Genomic DNA, 21,185 nt, shown 5'->3' with positions numbered 1-21,185 from the left:
CCTGATATGCTGACTGGACCCAACCCATAGGGAAGTCTGGTGCCTCCCTGAGGCCTGGGTAAGAGACATTGCCAAGAAACTCTGGAGCCTGGAACAGCCCTCTGATTATTATCCATTACTGATTTTTCAGGTGGTCAACAACGAAGTCCAAAAAAAAGTCTGAGGACAAAAAGGAGCCCCAGGGCTTTGGGATGAATGATTGAAGGATCTGGAGCAAACAGTTTTCTCTTCTGTTCTGCCAGTTGCAGGGAATGATGGAGGTAGAAACAGGAAAATCATGCAGATGAATACCTGGTGCTGAGCCTGGTGTGACCAGCAGAATTCGGGTTTTTTTGATCATGGGTTGTTTTACATGACACTGAGCCTGCTGGCAACAGCTGGGGTACACCTGTCTCAAAGGGGGGAAAGGATCCTTATTAGCTAGCAGGGCTCATTGAGAGAGCTTTAAACTAGATTTCAAGGGAGTAAAATCAGAAACACTGGAGATAAGCCTGGGGGTGGCACGCCACTGACAGATGGCATGCTAATGAGGTCCTTCAGTCTGTAGTCTTGATAGAGGTAGGAGATGGAGATCCATGCAGTAGCAAGGATGCATGGGTTATTGATGTGCTAGAAACCACAGAAGCAGCTGAGAATGGTCAAGCAGAAATTAGAGCTTCTCCCCCTGAAAAGACAGTGGATCAATAGCACAACTTAAGTGTATTACATCAATGCATTCAGCATGGGCAACAAACAGGAGGAACTGGAAGCCATGGTGCAGCAAAACTATGACATAGTTGCCATCACAGAGACACGATGGAACTGTTGTAGCATGGCATCCCCAGCCGGGTAATAATTGGCATTGACTCCATGATTCCAGAAGGCTGATCAATCGCTTTATTATACTATACTTATTAAGAAACCCATCGCCTTTACAAACAGTCCAATACAGTTTGACCTAATTGGTCCTTTAATTAAAACCCCATCACCATTGGCTAATTAAGAAACCACCCTTTGGTAAACAAATCTCCATAACACATTCCACATGTTCACAACAACAGGTGCAGCAAGTGAAGATAAGAATTGTTCATCATTCTTTTCTCTGATCTTCTCACAGCCTTTCCCATCATGATGCCTGGGCAAGTTGTGTGCCACTCTCTGTAGCCAGAGAGCTGCTGCCACAATGGAACAAGTTGCACAACTGATGCAGATGGTCTTTCAGGTCCTTTCCAACCCAAACCATTCTATGATTCTATAACCTGATCTTCTATGACAAGGTGGCCTGCCTAGTGGATGAAGGAAAGGCTGTGGATATTGTCCACCTAAAACTCAATAAAACTTTTGACACTGTGTCCCACAGCATTCCCAGAGGACGGGGCTGTTCATGGCTTGGATGGATACACTGTTTGCTGGGTAAAACACTGACTGGATAGCTAGGCCCAAAGAGTGGTGATGAATGAAGTCAAATCCAGTTGGTGGGTGGTCACAAGTGGTATTCCCCCGGGCTCAGTATTGGGGCCAGTCCTGTTTAATATCTTTAGCAGTGATCTGGATGAGGGGGTTGAATGTGCCTCTGTAACTGTGCAGATGACCCCAAATTGGCCAGAAGTGTTGATCTGCTGGAGAGTAGGAAGGCTCTGCAGAGGGATCTGGACAGGCTGGATCAATTGGCCAAGGCCAGTGGCATGAGGTTCAACAAGGTGAAGTGTTGGGTCCTGTATTTGGGTCACAACAACCCCATGCAATGCTACAGGCTGGGGGAAGAGTGGCTGGAAAGCGTCGGAAAAGGATCTAGGGGTGCTGGTCAACAGCTGGCTGGACTTTAGATGGCAGTGTGTCCGGGTGGCCAAGAAAGCCAATGGCATCCTGGCTTTTACATTTGCTAATGTAAAAATGCTTATTAAATGTGTTATTGCAGTAATTGTACACTTTGTTTTGAATTCGTATATTGGAGATTTTGAGGCATCTCATCTTTTGGCACAACCTTGCTGTTACCAAAATCATTGGGAACCTTTGGCTATAGTTAGCAGGTTTTTTAATTTTCCTTTCCACTGTCCCCCTAGTTGACAGTGCATTTTCCCCCCCGTACCAGTATATCTGTTGGAAACACTTGTGAGAAATAGTAAAAGCACATGTTGGCTACAGTTGAAAGGCTTTTAAATTTCAAGTAAGTATATGCTGCTGAGTCTACTAAACCCTAACATGCATGTCAATGCAAAAGCTCTTTGGTTGATCAAAATAAAACTATTACATTATGTTGATCTCTTATATACTGACATTAATATTCTGAAAATTAGTCTTATCTTTTTTTACATACAGATACAATATGTATGTGTAATCATTTTTATCTGCTACCTCTTAAGAATAATTTAACATCTTTTGTTTTAAAAATAGCTAGCTGGTTTGCTCACAATTTTATTGCAACTTTAAAACATATTAAGTATGAAAGACATTCCTCTTTGGGCATTATGACCTTCTAGACTTTATTTCTTTACATCATCCTTAAATGTTTTCTGACCAAACTGTAATTAGCAGAATTTGCAATATCTTTGTTCTGTTATGTTGTCATGGAAACAGATGCATCTCGAGTACTTCCAGAGTTTGGCGAAGTTGAAATATCTTCTCTGCCAGATGGTACTACCCTTGAGGACATAAAATCACTGCAAAGTCTTTATCGAGAACACTGTGAGGTAAGAAAAGTGTCTTTTCACAGAAATCATTCTTTGAAAATTCATGTCATCTAGTGAGAATCAGAACAACAAGGTGACTGACACAAAACAGATTACAGCCAGCCTACTTGTATCTTATGTGATTCTCAAATATTTTGCTTATTCAGAAAGGACATTTACAAAAAGACCCCTGAAATTTCTCTCTTAACAGGAAAAAAGACCCCATGTAATAGAATACCGATACAGGAATGTAATAATGTGTAGATTTTGAGAATTTTAGATAAAACAAATTTTAGATAATATATATTCAAAATTGAGCTTTTTTAATATGAGATGGAATCATATTAAATTATTATTTGTAATGTTTATGTTAAAACAAACTAATTTTTTTCTTCAAGTTTTAAAGAAGCAGGTTGCTTAAGAATTTAAGGCAGCATTTTATATTGAATAACGTGTTTTAAAATTATTGTTGAAGGTGCTTTAAAGCATGTAATGAAGTAACAAAATTAATGAAATAGGTTTCCTTTGTGTTTTCAATAGTGTTAAAAGTTCAGTTTAAGTGAATTCACCTGATATATGTGCTTAGGCTCTTTTCTGGAGGGCTGATCTTAGTCACTTGGCCTGATCTTAGTTTCTGGTTACACCAGTCCAGACAGCTGGAAAAATTTTTGCTACAAAGTTATTAAAAAGGATATTATATGTTTATTTATAAGCATACATTTTAATATTTTTTCTGCAAAATGACCAGGGGCAGCTATACCCCTTGAAAGAATTGTGGGGAGAATCACTTAGAAGACTATCTGCACTGATTTTATATTTCTTTAGGCAATAGTGGATGTTATTGTGAATCTTCAGTTTAGCCTGATAGAAAAATTGTGGCAAACTTTCTGGCGCTATTCTCCCTCTGCTCCAGCTGACGATGTGGCTATTATTGAACTGAGGTCAGTAAATGTATCTTTGCTTACTGTTCAACATCATGATATAACAGCAGGAGTCAAATCAATAGAAGACTTAGTTTTACCTATAGGCTAAGAACCTTTTCTGATAGCAATAGTTTTTCAGGTTAAATTTGTGTTGTCTGCTATTTGATATATAGGGTGTTGGTATATGTCAAACTGCAGCCTTGAAATGATTGTATACATCTATTTTTTTTCATTTGGATTACTAGATTCAAAGTATCTTTTCACAATATGTTGTCTGGTCTGTTTAAATTGAAAGGACCATTTTTATCATATCTCTCCATTATTTATGGTCTGGAGCAGAACTTTGGAGGCCATTTTCCCCCCCAGTTTCATATGATGAAGTTAGTTTCAATTGGATGTAACAGAAACATCTATAAAGTTTTCATTAAATAATCTATTTCAAAATGGATTGCACTTATCTGTATGTAAATGCATTTCCATTTGTTACATTTATTCACAACAGCAATCTGAGTGAAATAGAAAGTCGACTTCCAAAAGGAAAACTTATTACTCTGTGCAAAAATGAGTCTATTCTGAAATGGATGGGTAACTGTGACCATGTGATGTACCAGGCTTTGGTGGAGATTCTCATTCCTGATGTCCTTAGACCTATTCCTAGTAAGTTAAACACAGATAACATTTCATAAGACTGTCTTTTGTTTTGTTTTATGTGGTGAGATTTTTGTGCCTCGTGAAACTTTTGGAAATTATTTCAAAGGATCTAAATGTCATGTGTCTATGTGTGTGATCTTTCCTTAACTTTGTTGACTAGAAAGGCATACTGGAGTTGATGTAAGCATTGTATTTAAAGAAAAGCAGAGTGGATGTTTCATTGTATTTAGGAAAGCCTATAGAATTTTTAAGAATATATTTTATTATGAATTATGCCTTTTTTACTGCTAATTCTAAGTTTTTATCAAAGATAAATATGGCTTTTTTAATATACTATTTCTAGTCTAACTGACAGCTGTGAATGTATTATGGCTCTAAGCCTGAGTCCAATAATGTCAAGACAGTCTTTCTGTTGACTTCAGTAGGCTTTAGTTTTTTATATATAAGTTCTAGTTGTTAAAAAAATTAAAATGTATACACTTTGTCATTTTATTTTTGGATAATTAAACATTAATGTATTATTAGCGGCTTCTAAAACCTTATCAGTTTTGATACCTATTTAACCAACATAACACTCAAACATCTTAAGACTTGTTTATTGTTCCAGTCTATTATAGTTTATTTTCGATTTCCAGTATGAAGGACTCATTGATTGATTCTGATATTATGGCAAACTGACCATTATCAGGAATAGAGCATTCTTTTATAGCATCCATGGTACTTTTTAATGGCTGCTTTTGGTAGTAAATGATTTTTAAATTGTTTCCCAGGAAGGACGAATTCTTTTTAAAAACATTTATTGCATGTTTTGTATGTTGTGTTAAATCTTGAAATGTAATTATAATAACATATATATATATTATATATATATATATATATATATATATATGTATATATATCATATAAGATTAAAAGAATTTATAAAAGAAATATTAGGAACCAACAGGAAGACACCTGTAAAATGCCACAAAGGAATTGTGTTCTTCTAAAATGGTGACAAGGTTGATAGGTCTACTGAAGTGCCTCTATAGCAATGCATGCAGGATGGATAACAGACAGGAAAAGATGGAAGCCTCTGTGCACCTGGAAAGCTATGATTTAATACCATCACTGAAACAATGGGACAAATCACACAACTGAAACGCTGCAATCAATGGCTATAAACTGTTCAGAAATCATTGGCAAGGAAGAAGGGGTGGAGGGGTTGCCCTCTGTGTAAAAAAAAAAATTGACTGGAGAGAGCTGTCTTTGAAAACAAGTGCTGAATGGGTTGAAATCTTTTGGGTAAAAATAAGGGAAAAGCCAACAAAGGAAACCGCATGGTTGATGTTTGCTACAGGCTGCCCAATCAAGGGGAGCCTGTTGATGAAATGTTCTTACTTCAGCTACAGGAAGCCTCACACTCACAGGCTCTGATCCTCCTGGGGGACTGCCCTGACACCAGCAATCTCTCCTCCCACATCTTTCAAGACCCTGAAATTCAGGGTAGGGACTGGGAGGAAGAAGTCCTTCCCATCATGGGAGAAGATCAGATTTGTTACCACCTGAGGAATCTGAGCATACACCAGTCCATGGGATGACAGGAGAAGCTGAAAGCCATTGTGCAGCAGGAAAACTATGACATAATTGCAGTCACAGAAACATGGTGGGATGACTCATATGACTGGAGTGCTGCAATGGATGGCTATAAACTCTTCAGAAGGGAAAGGCGAGGAGGGAGAGATGGTAGGGTAGCCCTGCATGTTAGGGACTGACTCAACTGTCTGGAGCTTAACGATGGTGTCTATAGGGTTGAGTGTTTACTCAAGAATCAGGGGCAAGGTCAACAAGACAGATATTGTAGGAGTCTGTTATAGACCACTCAACCAGGGTGAAGAGGCAGATGAAATATTCTATAAACAGCTGGGAGAAATCTTAATAATCACTAGCCCTTGTTCTCGTGGGAGACCAACTTATCGGGTGTCTGCTTAAAATACCACACAGCAGAGAGGAAACAGTCTAGGAGGTTCCTGGAGTGTGTGCAAGAGAACTTCCTGACACAGATGGTGAGCCAGCTCAGGAAGGTGCCCTGCTGGACCTGTTGTTTGTGAACAGTGATGGACTGCTGGGTGATGCCTTAGGCAAAGCGATCATGTAATGACAGTTTTTGATTCTCAGACAAGTAAAGAGGGGTGACAACGGAACTGCTACCTTGGACTTGCAGAGAGAAGACTGGCCTGTTTAGGAAACTGGTTGAGTGAGTCCTTTGAGAGGCAGTGCTGAAGAGCTAAGAAGTCCAGGAAGACTGGACATTCTTCAAGAATGAAATTCTAAAGGCACAGGAGCAGATTGTCCCCACGTGTTCAAAGATGAACCTGCGGGGAAGATGACTGGCCTGGCTGAACAGAGAACTTTGGCTGGAACTCAGGGAAAAATAAAGAAGAGTTTATGACCTTTGGAAGGAGGGACAGGAAACTCAGGAGGGCTACAAACATGTCATGAGTTTATGTGGGGAGTATATGAGCCAGCAGTGTGCCCAGGTGACCAAGAAGGCCAAAGACATCCTAGCTTGTGTCAGAAATAGTGGGGCCAGTAGGACCAGGGAAGTGATTGTTCCCCTGTATTTGGCACTGGTGAGGCTGCACCTCATATTGTGTTCACTTCTGGGCACTTCACTATCCCCTCACTTCAAGGAAGATATTGAGGTGCTGGAGTGTGTCCAAAACCAGGCAATTAAGCTGGTGAAGGGTCTGGAGCACAAGTCTTATGAGGAGCAGCTGAGGGAGCTGGAGTGTGGGGAAAAAGAGACTCGGGGGAGACCTTATGTCTCTTTACAACTACCTGAAAGGAGCTTGCAGCAAGGTGGGGGTCTCTACTCCCTAGTAACACATGGTAGGACAAGAGGAAATGGCCTCATGATGCACCAGGAGAGGTTTAGAGTAGATATTAGGAAAAATTTCATCACTGAAAGTGTTGTCAAGCATTAGAGTCACCATCCCTGGAGGTATTTAAAAGAAATAGCTGTGGCACTGAGGAACATAGTTCAGTGGTGGACTTGGCAGTGTTAGGTTAATGGTTGGACTCAATGATCTTAGAGGTCTGTTGCAACTTAAATAGTTCTATGATTCCATGACCCAACAAGATGCATGCCAGGGTCCTGAAGGAACTGATGTAGTTGACAAGCCATTCTCCATTACATTTAAGAAGTCATGGCAGTCAGACTGCATCACCAGTGACTGGAAAAAGGGAAACATTGCACTCATTTTTAAAAAGTGTACAAACAAGGTTTTGGGAACTACCGGACCAGTTGGCCTCACCTGTTACCTGTAAGATCATGGAGCATGTAAAGGAAACTTCCCAGTCTTACCATTCAGGAGAGTCTCTGGCAGTCACACTCCAAATGTCAGAGACTTTAACTGCTGGGACTAAAGCCTCTTCGCAGTGGTGGCTCCAGTGAGCTGAAGGGAGCCCCTGCACACCCCACTCACATGCAGTCAGACCAGGTTTCCTTACCAGTTCGACCCCAGGTTTCCCATAGCAATCTCAGATGTCTCGTTCCATAAAGCAATTTATTCACTGCACAGCAGCACAGAAACAGCCTGAGCTGGTGCCTCTAAGGAGTCTCGTGTATGGTCAGACTGGGTAGTTTCCTTAACAGAGCAGATCCTCCTGGAAGCTACATCGATGACAGGGGGGACATTAGACACAGGTGACATGGCTTCACCAAGGACAAATCATGTCTGACTAATCTAGTGGCCTTGTACAATGGAGTGACTGCATCAGTGGAAAAGGAGAGAGCTTACAGATGTCATCTACCTGGATTTATGTAAGGCCTTTGATACAGTCCCCAAAAATATTATGGCCACTTAGATGGTGTTGTGGTTTAACCCCAGCTGGCAAATAAGTACCACACATATGCTCCCTCCCCCACTAGCTGCATGGGAAATCAGAAAAAAGTAAAACTTGTGAGTTAAGAACAGTTTAAAAATTGAAACTAATATAATAATACTAATATTTTTAATGATGATAATAACAATAATAATAATTGTAATGAAAAGGAGAGAGAAAAAAAAATAAAACCCAAGAAACACAAGTGATGCACAATACAATTGCTCTCCACCTGCTGACCAATGCACAGCCTGTCCCTGAGCAGCAATTGATCACTTCCAGCTAACTCCTTCCAGTTTATATCCTGGGCATGACCTTCTATGGAGTGGAATATCCATTTGGCCAGTTCAGGTCTCCTGTTCCAGTCATGCTCCCTCCCAGCTTTTTGTGCACCTCACTAGCAGAGCATGAGATACTGAAAAGTCCTTGACTTAGGGTAAGCTCTACTTGGGAAATACCAAAACATCTGTGTGTTATAAATATTATTACAGAATCACAGAATCATTTAGGTTGGAAAAGACCTCTAACATTGAGTCCACCATTTAACTAATCACCACCTTGTCAACTACGCCATAGCACTAAGTGTCACATCCATTTTTTTTAAAACCTCCAGGGATGGCGACTCCATCACCTCCCTGGGCAGTCCATTCCAATGCTTACCAACCCTTTCTGTGAAGAAATTCTTCCTGATGTCCAGCCTAAACCTCCCCTGGTGCAGCTTGAGACTATGTCCTCTCATCCTGTCGCTAGTTGACTGGGAGAAGAGGCCAAGCTCCACCTCACTACAACCTCCTTTCAGGTAGTTGTAGAGTGTGATAGGATCATCCCTGAGCTTCATTTTCTCCAGGCTAAACAACCCCAGCTCCCTCAGCCACACCTCATATGACTTACTCTCTAGATCCTTCACCTGCTTCATTGTCCTTCTATGGACTTGCTCCAGAACCTCAATGTCCTTTCTGTAGTGAGGGGTCCAGAACTGGACACGGTACTTGAGGTGTGGCCTCACTAGTGCCCAGTAGAGAGGGACAATTACTTCCCTGGTCCTGCTGGCCACACTATTTCCGATACATGGCCTTCTTGGCCATCTGGGCACACTGATGGCTCATGTTCAGCTGGCTATTGGCCAACACCTCCAGGTTATTTTCCACTGGGCAGCTTTCCACCTGCTTTCCCCAAGCCTGTAGTGCTGAATGGGGTTGTTGTGACCCAGGTGCAGGACCTGGCACTTGGCCTTGCTGAACCTCATACAATTCACCTCAGTCCATCAATTTAGCCTGTCCAGACCCCTCTTTGTAGGGGTGATCTGCTCCAAAACATTCCACCTTGGGTGGATCCCATCCAGTCCTATAGACTTGAGTATGTCTAACTGATATAGCAGGTAGTGCTATATTTGCTAGGTGGAATGAGTCCCACAACTGGAATGCTGGGATGAAGGGGTACAGGCTGTTTAGGAGGGGTAGGCAGGGCAGGTGAGATGGACATGTGGCACTATATGTAAGGAAGAGGTTTGATTGTACAGCCCTTACAGTTGGCAGTGATGTGGTGGAGAGCCTCTGAGTGAGGCTTAAGGGGATGGAAAACAAAGGAGATATTATAGTGAGTGTTTATTACTGATCTCCCAGCCAGGATGTAAGCAGTGATGAGTTCTTCTGTAAGCAATTAGGAGAAATCTCTGGATCAGTAGCCCACATCCTTATGAGAGATTCCAACTTTCCGGACGTCAACTGGCCATATCATTCTGCTGTGATGAACAGGCCTTGGGAAGTCTTGAAGTTTGTGGGAGGTAACTTCTTGTCACAAGTACTCTGTGAGCCAACTAGGAAAGATGCCCTCCTAGACTTGTTTGTGACTAGAGAAGGACTCTTGGGAGATGTGATGATTAGTGGCTGTCTTGCCCACAGTGATCAACAGTTGGACTCAATGATCTTAATGATTCTATGATCATGCAATGTTTGAGTTTAAAATTTTCAGTGTAGTGAGAAAAAAACATCAGCAGAGTTGGTACACTGGACTTTAAGAAAGCAAACTAAGCTATTAAGGGAGATATGTAGCAGAGTACCCTCAGAATCTGCTTTGAGGGCTTAGGGACCCACAAGTTCTGGTTAGCTTTAAAAGGTATTTAAAAGATATATAGATGTGGCGCTTAGGGACATGGTTATTTGCTTTCTTCTAGTCCTCATGAACTTTCCCTGATCACCATGACCATTCAAATATAATTGAGAGTGGCCTCACAGTGAAATCAGCCAGCTCCCTCAGCACTCATGGGTGCACCGATCAGGGCCATGGACTTATGCCTCTCCAATTTTTTAAATGTTTTCCTAACTGGGTCGTCCTCTAATGAAGAGAAGTTTTCTTTGCTGCAGACTTTTCCTCTGGTTTCAGAGGCTTCAGATTTCTGAAGGTAGTCCTTACCAGTAAAGACTCAAGTGTAGAAGGCATCCTGTACCTCAGCCTTTGTCATTAGGTTCCCTGCTCCCATTCAGCACCAGGCCCACGTTTTCTCTGGTCTTCATTTTTTCTGCTGATGTACCTGTAGAAACCCTTAATGTTGCTCCTCAGTTTCAACTCCAGTTTGGTTTTCCTAACCCCATTTCTGCATACTTGGCCAGTGTCTCTGCATTCCTCCTGGGTCACTTGCCCCTTTTTGCAGCTCCTGTGTGCTTCCTTTTCATGTTTGAGTTAAGTCATGAGCTCCTTGTTCATCCATGCAGACCTGTCACGTTTGCTTGATTTCCTGCTCATTGTGATGGACTATTCTTGAGCTTGGAGGAGGTGATCTTTGAATATCAAACAGGTCTCCTAGATCTAGAGTGCTCTCCAGGACTGTCTTCCATGGGATTCTTCCAAGCAGGTCTCTGCATAGGCCAAAGTCTGCTCTCCTGAAATTTGGAGTTGTTATCCTGCCATTTTCCTTTTTCCATCCTCTCAGTATACTCAACTCCACCATCTCATGGTTAATGCAGCTCAGACTCCCCCCAACCTTCATATCACCAACAGTTTGTAAGAATTGTAAGAAAAGTTTCCTTGTTTGTAAGAATTTGGTCCAGCAGTCTCCTTCTCATCTCTGTTTTGCCAATTACAAGCTCTCTCTTTTCCATAACACTCTGCTTACCAACTCATTCCAGTACTCCTTCACTTGACTGTGGGTAATCATCTCCATTCCCCGTTATTTCTAGTTTAAAGTTCTCCTCACCAGGTTGGCCAGTATGTTGGTAAAGATAGTTTTGCCCCACTTGGTCAGGTGGATCCCATCTCTAACAGTCTTCAATCTTTAAAGAAGGGTCCCCACAGTAATAAAATACAAATGCTGATTGTCATTGCCAGCTGGGCAAGCAACTGTTGACCCACAGGATACTTCCATTCCCCCTCAAGCTCTTGCTTTTCACTGGAAAGACCAATGAGGAAACTACCTGGGCCCCCATACCCTTGACCATTGCCCCTAGATGCATGTAGTCACACTTATATGCTCCAGGTCTCCTCTGGCAGTATTGGTGTCCACATAAAGATTTGCAAGGAGTAATAATCCGAGGGTTGCACAAACCTTGTCAACATCACTGCAGCATCCCAGATCCAACCCCCAGAAAGCAGTAAATCTTCCAACACAGCAGGTCAGGTTGGCAGATATGGGCCCCAATCCCCATAGCATGGAGTCTCCCATTATCAGTTATCACTTCCTTCTGGTGCTGCAGCATGGCTCAGGCTTAACTAGCTCTTGGACAGAGTTGCCAGACCCTCATCTGCTGTGAGGGTACTGCATCTGTTCTTTGTTGGAGATATGCAAGTGAAGCAGGAGCCTTCTTTCTGTTTCCAGAAGTCATAGGCTTCCAGCCTTTGCTATTTCATAATCCAATTAGCACAGACCACCTGATTCTCCTTCAATACAGCTGAGACTTCAGGCTGCAGGGTCTTGAAAAAGATCCACTAGATCTCTTTCTCACCTTCTCTGATACTGCACAGTCTGCTGACCTCTTCCTGCACTTCCTTGGCAACACAGGTCCTGTTCCACTGCACACCTTCTGCAGGCAAGGAAACTGTCCCACTCTGCCTCAGCCTCAGCAAGAGACCCCAAGCACTTGCTGTACTCTGAGCTGCATCTTCCCTCAGAAGTTTTGTCTGGACTGAGGCCTCTGACTTTATAGGGATAGGTGATCTAATGGCTGAAAGTGGTACCCCATGACACATTAACACCATTGCTGAGGACAAGGATGCAAACTGATAATTCTATTTTTGAGTTTCATCTTTTTTTCTTTTTTTGATTTTCAGTATGTCCTGGTTTAGGGCAAATTTGGGAGAAAACCTCCAAAGGGGGCCCCTCCAGAAAGCAAACCCACACGGCCTCTCCCCCCAACCGGTTCGGGAAGGATTCCTCGGAGACAAATGGAAAAAACCTGTTTATTTAACAGGCAAAGCACCCCTCAGCACACAAAATGAACAATACTGGATGACAACACTCTTTCACTGCTCTGAAAAAGATGACAAATTCAGAAAGTCTCTCTTGGGAGTGATTGCTCTGTTATCAGTCCCTCTGGTGCTGGAATAGCTGCTGCAGGCCACAAGGTGCAAACTCTCGGTGTTTCCCAGGTCCCAGTCCAGAGCAGGTTCAAGTGGTTCCAAAAAAGGGAAAGGAAAAACAGTCCAGGGAAAAATTCAGACTGCTTAGCTAAACTAACTAATGAGCAGAAGCAAAAAGCAAGAGCAAAGCAGGAGCAAAGCAAAAAGCAAGAGCAAAGCAAAAAGCCAAGCAAAAAGCAAAAGCCGCACTATATACTGCCCCATCTCTGTGTCCTGCCAGCCATGGGGTAGCAGGCTGATAACAAAACCAAAGCAAAACATTTGCTCTTCAGAGCCGGTCTTGAAGGCACAGAACATAATATCCAGCATAAACAGAACACGCGAATGGGGATACAAGCATCATAACATCACCCTAGGACAAGTATTTGGGGAAACCTACTCTTTCACATAACTTCCTAATAAATATTACTGTAAAATAAATTAATAGTGATGAAAACCTTGTGAAAAGCAAGCTCTAAGTAAAATTTGATTAGTTGAAATTGTTGTGAAAACATTTCAGTGTCTACAAAATAAATGAAAAACTACTGTGTGGGAAAAAGCCCCATTTCATTGTTTAAAAAGAGTCCAAACATTTTATACTTCAGTCAGGAGCAAAATTTATTATCTTATGATTCTAGCAAAAGACCAGAGCCACTGCGTATTAATGGCAATAGATCCTTTCCCCTGAGAATGGCCTTATTATCTCTTCACAAGTGACAGGATGGATAGCACCAAACTTGTTTGGGAGTTCCTCTTCCAGACAGAGAAGTTATGTTCAAGATATTTTTCATGTTGTATCTGTCAATTTCAGCAATTACAAATACCAGAAAGAATGCAAAATTTTGTTATTTATGTAGAAGAACTATTTCAGATGGGAAACACAAGCTTTTGAAGGCTTATACAAAAATACATGTTTTCCTTTTAACGTTTTTTGCTGTATCATTTAATGTGTGTTTAGTAACACTTTGCAAACTATCTGAATGAGCTTTTTTTTTGTTCTGCAGGTAATAAATAAACATGAGCGAATGCTTTGTTAATTAGCAAGTGCATACAAAAATGTTAATGTAGAAACATGTGGGTTAAATGATTGACAGTGAAAAAGAGTGTTTACTCTTTGCCTGGAAACCTCAAGAAAGAAAAAAGAAAAAGCCCATTCCATGGAGCTAATTCAGAAGTTTTATAAGTCCAAATTAAATTTCATATGAGCTTTCACATTTGGGGACAGTTACACAAACCAGTTATCACTATAAATTTGAAGAAAATAATGCTTTAAAATATAAAATATTTCTTTCTTTTTAAAGCAAATTGGCTAACTTTACTAGAAGAAGTTTTTATTTACAGGATTCATCAATTACTCAAGCTGAAAAAGGACATTTCTCATATTAGGTGACTTCCATGAGCAATTAATTCTTACTCTACCAAAAGTGCTCTTTTGCCTCATAAACAAAATTCACTGTTTATTTCCACTGTTTCTTCTTTGATGTAATAAAAACAAAATCACTTATAGATAGTAATATTTCCCTTTTCTGTTTGTTTTTTTCTTCTTTATTACTGTAGCAGCATTCATTCTCCACCACCAAATTTTCACACCAGTATGAGCAATTCTACCTTGTTTGTTTAATACATTCTTATATATTCCTTATTGATACCGTCATTGAACATTGCACATTGCATTTTGTTCTTCAGAACTAAAAGAAAAACATGTTGGCAATGGTTCAGGGTACTTCAAGCTTACTTGAGGAAACTAAACTAGTGCAATAATTGCTGTGTCCTGTGGGGTTTTGCTCTTTAAAAGCAAAAGCACTGAAGGCAAAAAATTTATGGCAGAAAATTCATCATGAAAGTTTTCAGAAGATAGGAAACAGTTGTTACAATTACTGATGTACCTGTAGGAATGCCAAAAAGAATTTTCACTGCTGATCATAAGTTTTTTGAAGGGGTCTTAGGTGAAATGGTCAGTTCTGTTTGTTAAATCAGAAACTAAATAATTATTACACAATATAGAATCAAAGAATAATTCAGGTTGGAAGGTACCTCAGGAGGTCTCTAGTCCAACCTCCTGCTCAAAGCATGGCCAATGCTGAATTCAGACTTGTTTGTTCAGGGCTTTACCCTGTCAGGTCTTGAAAACATCTAAGGATGGAAGCTACACAAAGCTGTCTGGGTGACCAGTTGCACTGTTCAACTGTCTTCTTGGGTTGCTTTTTCTCTGCTTTGTTGTCTCTCTAGCAGATAGGGACAGCTCTGCTGTTCAAGTCCCTCATCAAAACTGGAGCCTGTAAACATGAAACTTATTCCAGGTACCTGAAGGAGACCTGTATTGGCTTTACATGGCAAGCTTTTGGTAGAGGTGGGGGGTGCACAAATGTCTTCTATGAGAAGATACCATAAGCTGTCCCCATGTCAGAAAGGGACACTTTCAGCTGGCTCCAAGATGGACCTGCAGCTGGCCAAAGCCTAAACCAGAGACATTAGTAACATCTCTGTGGTAACATATTTCAAAAAAGAGTAAAAAAATGGGTCACAGCAGCAGCCAGGAGAGAGGAGTGAGAATATATGAGAGAAACAACTCTGCAGACATGAAGGTCAGTGAAGGAGGGGAGAATGTGCTCCTGTTGCTGGAGTAGAGATTTCTCTGCAGCCCATGGGGAAGACCATGGTGAAGCACATTGTCATCCTGCAGCCCATGGAGGATCCCACATGAGAGCAGGTGGGCATACCCCAAAGGAAGCTGCAGCCCATAGAGAGCCCGTGCTAGAGCAGGGTCCTGTCACGAGCAGTGGTCCCATGGAGAGGAGCTCATGCTAGAGCAGGTTTTCTGCTGGAACCTTGTCACGATCTGCTCGTATAAGTGGGGTTGTGATGGTTCGTTAACTGATCTCAGAGTGCAAAAAACAACACAAAGGGGGTTTCAGTATTAATGAAAACAAATGCACCTTTTATTGAGTGCCCACAGCAAATGCAATAGAGGGATTAGAAAAGAGATAAAGGATAGAGAGAGAGAGAGAAAGAGGGGAAAGGGGTATAGCTACCAGACATAGAGACAAAATCCTTGTGGACCAGCCAATAGATCCACCTTGTCACATTGGGGAGAATCTCGAGGTCTTGGTTAACTCAGGGGTCTATTACAGTCCTCCGTTGAGGGGGGAACAGGTAAAAGACAATCAAGAATAAGTCTATTGAAAACGGTTACAGACAGCCCATGTTCTGAAACAGGATAAGTCAATCTCAGCAGTGAGCAGGAGCCATTGTTTTCTTGGTCCAGCGACCACATCTGCAGGTAACACTTGGCAGACATCCCGCTTCAGTCAGGCCAGCGCCCCTGTGTCAGAATTATAAGGGTCTCAGTCTCAGTCCTTGGGAGGGAGCTTCAATCTCCGTTTGCCACAGTGGTCGTGAAACAGATGAAGGATTTTCCATGGGGGACCACCAAAGTTACCCCAGAAAGTTCATTTGGCCAAGAGATGGGGAAATTCATGGGCTACTGTCATGAAGCAGGTGCAAGCATATAGGGCGAGTTGCCCCTTTGCCAGGCCCTGCTAGAAAGCAGTTTACCATGGTGGCACTATAGACACAGCTGCAAACAATCATTTGGTGAGCATCCACCTCAACCAGGCCAGAACTCCAGTCAGGGTCTTCAGGGTCCCGGTCTCTGTCCTTGCAACGGTCATGAGGCAAAAGAGGGAAACTTCAGACCATCTCTTACAAACCTGTGACCTTGTGAGGAGACAAATTCTGGAACAGTCTGTTTTTGTAGGACTTCACCCCATAGAAAAGACCTATGCTGGAGCAGTTTGTGAAGAACTGCAGCCTATGGGAAGGATTCATGTTCAAGAAGGTCACGAAGGACTGTGTCCCATGGGTGAGACCCCATATTGGAGTAGGAAAAGAGCATGAGGAGGAAGGGAAGGCAGAGACAGTGTTATGAACTGTGTGCAATCCCCATTTCTTGTTGCCCTGGGCCACTTGGGAGGTAGAAGAGTTGGGAGTTAAGTTGTTCCTGGAAAGAAGTGAGGGTTGGAGGAAGTTATTTTTTAGATTTGTTCTTATATCTCTCTCCAACTCTGATTGGCAATAAATTCAATTTATTTCCCCAAGTTGAGTCTATTTTGCCTGTGTTGGCAACTGCTGAGTGATCTCCCTGTCCTTATCTTGACCCATGAGCATTTCTTTGTATTTTTCTCCACTGTTCTGTTGAAAAGGGAGAGTGATAGAGCAGCTTGGTGAGCACCTGGCAGTCAGCCAAGGTCAAGCCACCACAAGACTTCATGTATTTTTCCTTATGAGGTAGGCTGTATCAGATACCCACAACATCACCCATGTTGTTATGTAATCTAACCTGGACCCTTAAGGTCTGAACTGGCTTATCATCCATCCCTCGGCAAAGCTCTGTGCATTGCAGCTCCTCTTTCATATATAGCACCTTTTTGTCTTGTTTCCCCTAAAGATTCTGTATTTATCCATTGCAGCACTCCAGAGAATCCCATAGTTATAGTTGCACAAAGTCTAGTTGGAGTCCAGTAAATAGCAGTGTACCCCAGAGGTCAGTACTGGGTCCAACACTGTTCAATGTCTTTATTGGTGATCTGGATGATGTAGCAGAGCATACCCTCAGCAAGTTTGTTGATGACTGTCCTAGGCTGACTATATGATGCTTTTATCCCCAGTCGTCATGTTCTGTTTATGGTGAATAAACTGAAGAGTGGCTGATGCATCACAAGGTTGTGCTGCTATCCAGAGGGACCTCGACAGGATGGAGAAATGGGCTGACAGGAACCTCATACAGTTCAACAAGGGGAAGTGCCAAGTCTTGCCCCTGGGGAGGAACAATCCCACGTGCCAGTACATGCCAAGGGGGCCAACCAACTGAAAAGCAGCTTTGCAGAAAAGGACCAGTGGGTCCTGGTGGACACCAAGTTGAACATGAGCCAGCAGAGTGCCCTTGCTGCAAAGAGGGCTAGTGGTATCCTGGGCTATATTAGACAAAGTGTTGTCAGTAGGTCCAGGTAGGCGATCCTTCCCCTTTATTCAGCACCATTTCAGTGCTGTATACCTGGAGTCCTGTATTTAGTTCTGGTCTCCCCAGTACAGGAGTGAGATGGACATACTGAAGAGAGTCCAATGAAGGGCCATGAATTGGCACTGCTTAACTGTCCTCAAGGTGAAAAAATTTCTATCATGTCAGGATCACTCTTTTTCAGTTTATGCCCAGTGTTTATCTTCCTCCTGCCATGCATCATTGTGAAGAGGCTGAGTCTGTTCTTGATACCTTGTAGGTATTAGGTCCTCCCTAAACTTTCTCTATTTCAGGCTGAAAAACCTAGTTCTCTCAGCCTTTCCTCATAAGGTATGTGCTCCAGCTCCCTGACCATGTCAGTGGCCCTCTACTGAACTTACTACAGCTTATCAACATACTTTTTGTAATGACAGGGATCCAAACCTAACTGGATAAGTCTCTGAGCCAATAAATGCAGTAGTTCTCAATGTGGAATATTTAAATACTGAAGATGCAAAAGGTTTCAAGAGAGACACCTTGCCATCTTTTTAATCTTATTTTTATTCTTTAATGTTTAGGTGCCTTGACTCAGGCCATTCGCAATTTTGCAAAAAGCCTTGAAGGTTGGCTTTCCAGTGCCATGAACAATATTCCACAGAGAATGATACAAAGCAAGGTAAACAAAGATGACTGCAGTTTTCTTCTCTTTCTGCAATTGTATACTAGATGTCATTCAAGATCTAAAAATAGCAGCATTTTAACTTTTATGCTAAATGTCATATCTAGGTTAAACTTCAAACATGAACCATGGGGTTGGAAATAACTTTGTTTTGCCAAAAATAAATCATAGGAAAAACTATTTGTTCCATTATATGTAAATTGCAATATCTGAGGGCTCATAAATTAATACAGCAATTTTAGAATTAAAATAGACAAAACAGAAGATTGGTTGATAATACAATGTGTTAAGATAAATGGATTTCTTCATAGGTTGCCACTGTAAGTGCCTTTGCCCAGACTTTGAGAAGATACACATCTCTCAATCACCTGGCTCAGGCAGCTCGGGCTGTGCTTCAGAACACTTCTCAGATCAACCAGATGCTCAGTGATCTCAACCGTGTGGATTTTGCCAATGTACAGGTACCTTTAACTTTAAAACCCAGACTTAAAAAATAATTATTTCCACACATGTAAAAAAATTTTTTTGTTAGTTATTTTATCAAGAAAGCAAAGTGGGAACATTTTCCTGATCTATATATATATATACAGTGATTCAGTCAAAACTTTCCAGTTTCTGCTTTGGCCATAAGAAAAATAGAACCTCAGAAACATTATCTGTTTCCATTTTCTCTGAAGGCTTCTTATCCTTCAGACCATGCATTCTGCCAGTTTTTATTTAATGCAGATGAAAGTGTAGACTACATGTGTTCTTAGAATGAACAGCATGAACAATACCTGAAGATGAAATCTTGGACAGCATAGCTTCTGATCTTTCATTGAAAAATACTGATCATAAAGCACTATTTCAAGTACAGATGGTTTAATTATTTTAATATGTTTCATATTTTTATTTAAAATACAATATCATTAGCATACTTTCTTTAATTGTTTGTGTTTACATTTCCAACCTTTCCTAAGTAAATGGTTAGAACTAGTTTCCAGTTATCTGTAAAACATCAATTTATTTTTCATTTGGTGTAGAAAAAGGTTTCATTTTTATCTCTTTCTTCTGCTTAGAAGAAACAAGTTTTTTCTTCTGTTGCTCAACTAACTTACATGGCCCAGATTACTGGTAGTCATACATTTGTCTTCTTTCATTAACAAACATTTTAAAACATTTTAACTTAAAAGAAGTTCAGAACTTCACTAGCACAGTTGAATTCTTTTTGTTTGCTGCAAAGGTCTTTGTATAAATAACATTTAACACAATATAGTTATATTGCATAAGAGTGTGTAAACTACCTAAGATTTAGTATGTAACCAAATATATGGTATATTAAAAATTGTTCTGTGGTAAGATATAGAGTTAATGAAAGTTGAGATGTTAACTTGGCATGTGATAGCTAGAGTTTAAGAATATGGTCTTTGTTTAATCAATATTGTTTTTTCCATTTAACAGAAGTATCCATATTGGTCTTATTAAACCTTTAAAATTTATTATAGTCATATTCCATGATAATACTGTGAATTGCTCTTTATTGCATGTAGACTGTGTTTGTCCAATTGTGTGCTATTTATATTACTCATTAGGCAATGAGTAATATATCGCAGACTGTGGATAAACACAACAATCCTTTTTTGCCTATAAAAGAAAGCTCTTTTAAAGTGAGGTGATTAAAAAATGCAACAAATTATATTTGGCCTTAAGTCCTTTGTCATGGTTTAGGAATGGTATTCCCCAGTTTAGTGTTCCTACTGAAACACCCCAGACCATGTGCCACTCACTCACTCAGTCACTCACTCACTCACTCACTCACTCACTCACTCACTCTTCCCCTCCCCGGGTCAGGATGGAGAGGAGAATTGGAAGTACAAAAGGTAAAAAAAATGGGTTGAGATAAGAACAATTTACTAGAAACAGCAATGAGATAAGAAAACAAACAGTAACAGCAACAATATTAATACCAAAAGTGTATAAGAGAGGTGAGCAATTTACATGGAAATGTTCACCACTACACCAAATGGAGCCCAACAATACTTGACCTCTGCCACACTACCCTGACCTGGAAGGGACTCCTTTTCCCATTCCTGGAAAATTACATGAGATAGTATAGAACAGCCTCCAGGTCCTAGACATGCCCCCTCTTGGCTACAGTAAAAATTAACCCTGTCCTGGCCAGAACCAGGACATCATCCACCCCTACACCTTCCAACTATATATACATATATATATATATATATATACACACACACATATATGCACAATCACAGGTGCCATTGCCAGAGTCAATGGCCATCCCTCCAAGATGTCTGTTGAGTTCATTTAGTCCATGACTGTAGGTTCTTTCCATCCTAGATATCTTCCAGGGCAAGAGAGCTGGTGTGCTGTTGGCTGGTTGAAAGCTGCATCAGGACTGGTGTATTTGGAGCACTCCATCCTCATTGTCCATGGTAGTTATGACATACAGTGGCAGTATCATTCAGCAACCAGTATTATACAATTCAACACTGCAGACTGTTCTCACCCAAAAATCAAATCTCCTTGAGGTACAACTTGCCTTGATCCACCTTGTCCTTCAATAACTTCTGCAACTCACCATGTAGGACTCCATATGGCAGCTTTCTGTTTTCAATGGAGCCTTACAATATGGCAGGAACTGTCAGTGAAGAGACTGTATCGCTTTTCATTTTCTGGTAGCTGATTATATGGTGGAGCCTCCTCAGCATGTGTTACCTTCTCCTCCTCTTCCTCCGATAGTCCAAAATTTTCACCTTCAGGCCAGTTCATGATGACTTTCAAGATTACTGGGTGATTGGGGTTTTCTGTTCAAGCTTGCTGTGTGATCAGTGCAACCCACTTACTCCACGTAGCATCAGTGGCCTGATGTG

General features: G+C 41.2%; 1 protein-coding gene across 2 annotated transcripts in view; it reads left to right on the top strand.

The window, feature by feature from the left end:
• Positions 1 to 21,185, top strand: part of LOC135460374 (transcription factor RFX3-like) — a 222,540-nt gene that overhangs the window by 149,919 nt on the left and 51,436 nt on the right. For both annotated transcript variants that reach the window (XM_064737169.1, XM_064737170.1), the window contains 5 exons: positions 2,557 to 2,669; positions 3,474 to 3,589; positions 4,074 to 4,228; positions 18,215 to 18,312; positions 18,627 to 18,776. In XM_064737169.1, the coding sequence (XP_064593239.1) occupies positions 2,557 to 2,669; positions 3,474 to 3,589; positions 4,074 to 4,228; positions 18,215 to 18,312; positions 18,627 to 18,776 (632 nt within the window). The remainder of the gene's footprint in view (positions 1 to 2,556; positions 2,670 to 3,473; positions 3,590 to 4,073; positions 4,229 to 18,214; positions 18,313 to 18,626; positions 18,777 to 21,185) is intronic.

Source organism: Zonotrichia leucophrys, unplaced genomic scaffold (assembly GCF_028769735.1).
Source record: "Zonotrichia leucophrys gambelii isolate GWCS_2022_RI unplaced genomic scaffold, RI_Zleu_2.0 Scaffold_35_1530144, whole genome shotgun sequence".
Classification (NCBI taxonomy): domain Eukaryota; kingdom Metazoa; phylum Chordata; class Aves; order Passeriformes; family Passerellidae; genus Zonotrichia; species Zonotrichia leucophrys.
This window is presented reverse-complemented; position numbering and strand designations above follow the sequence as displayed.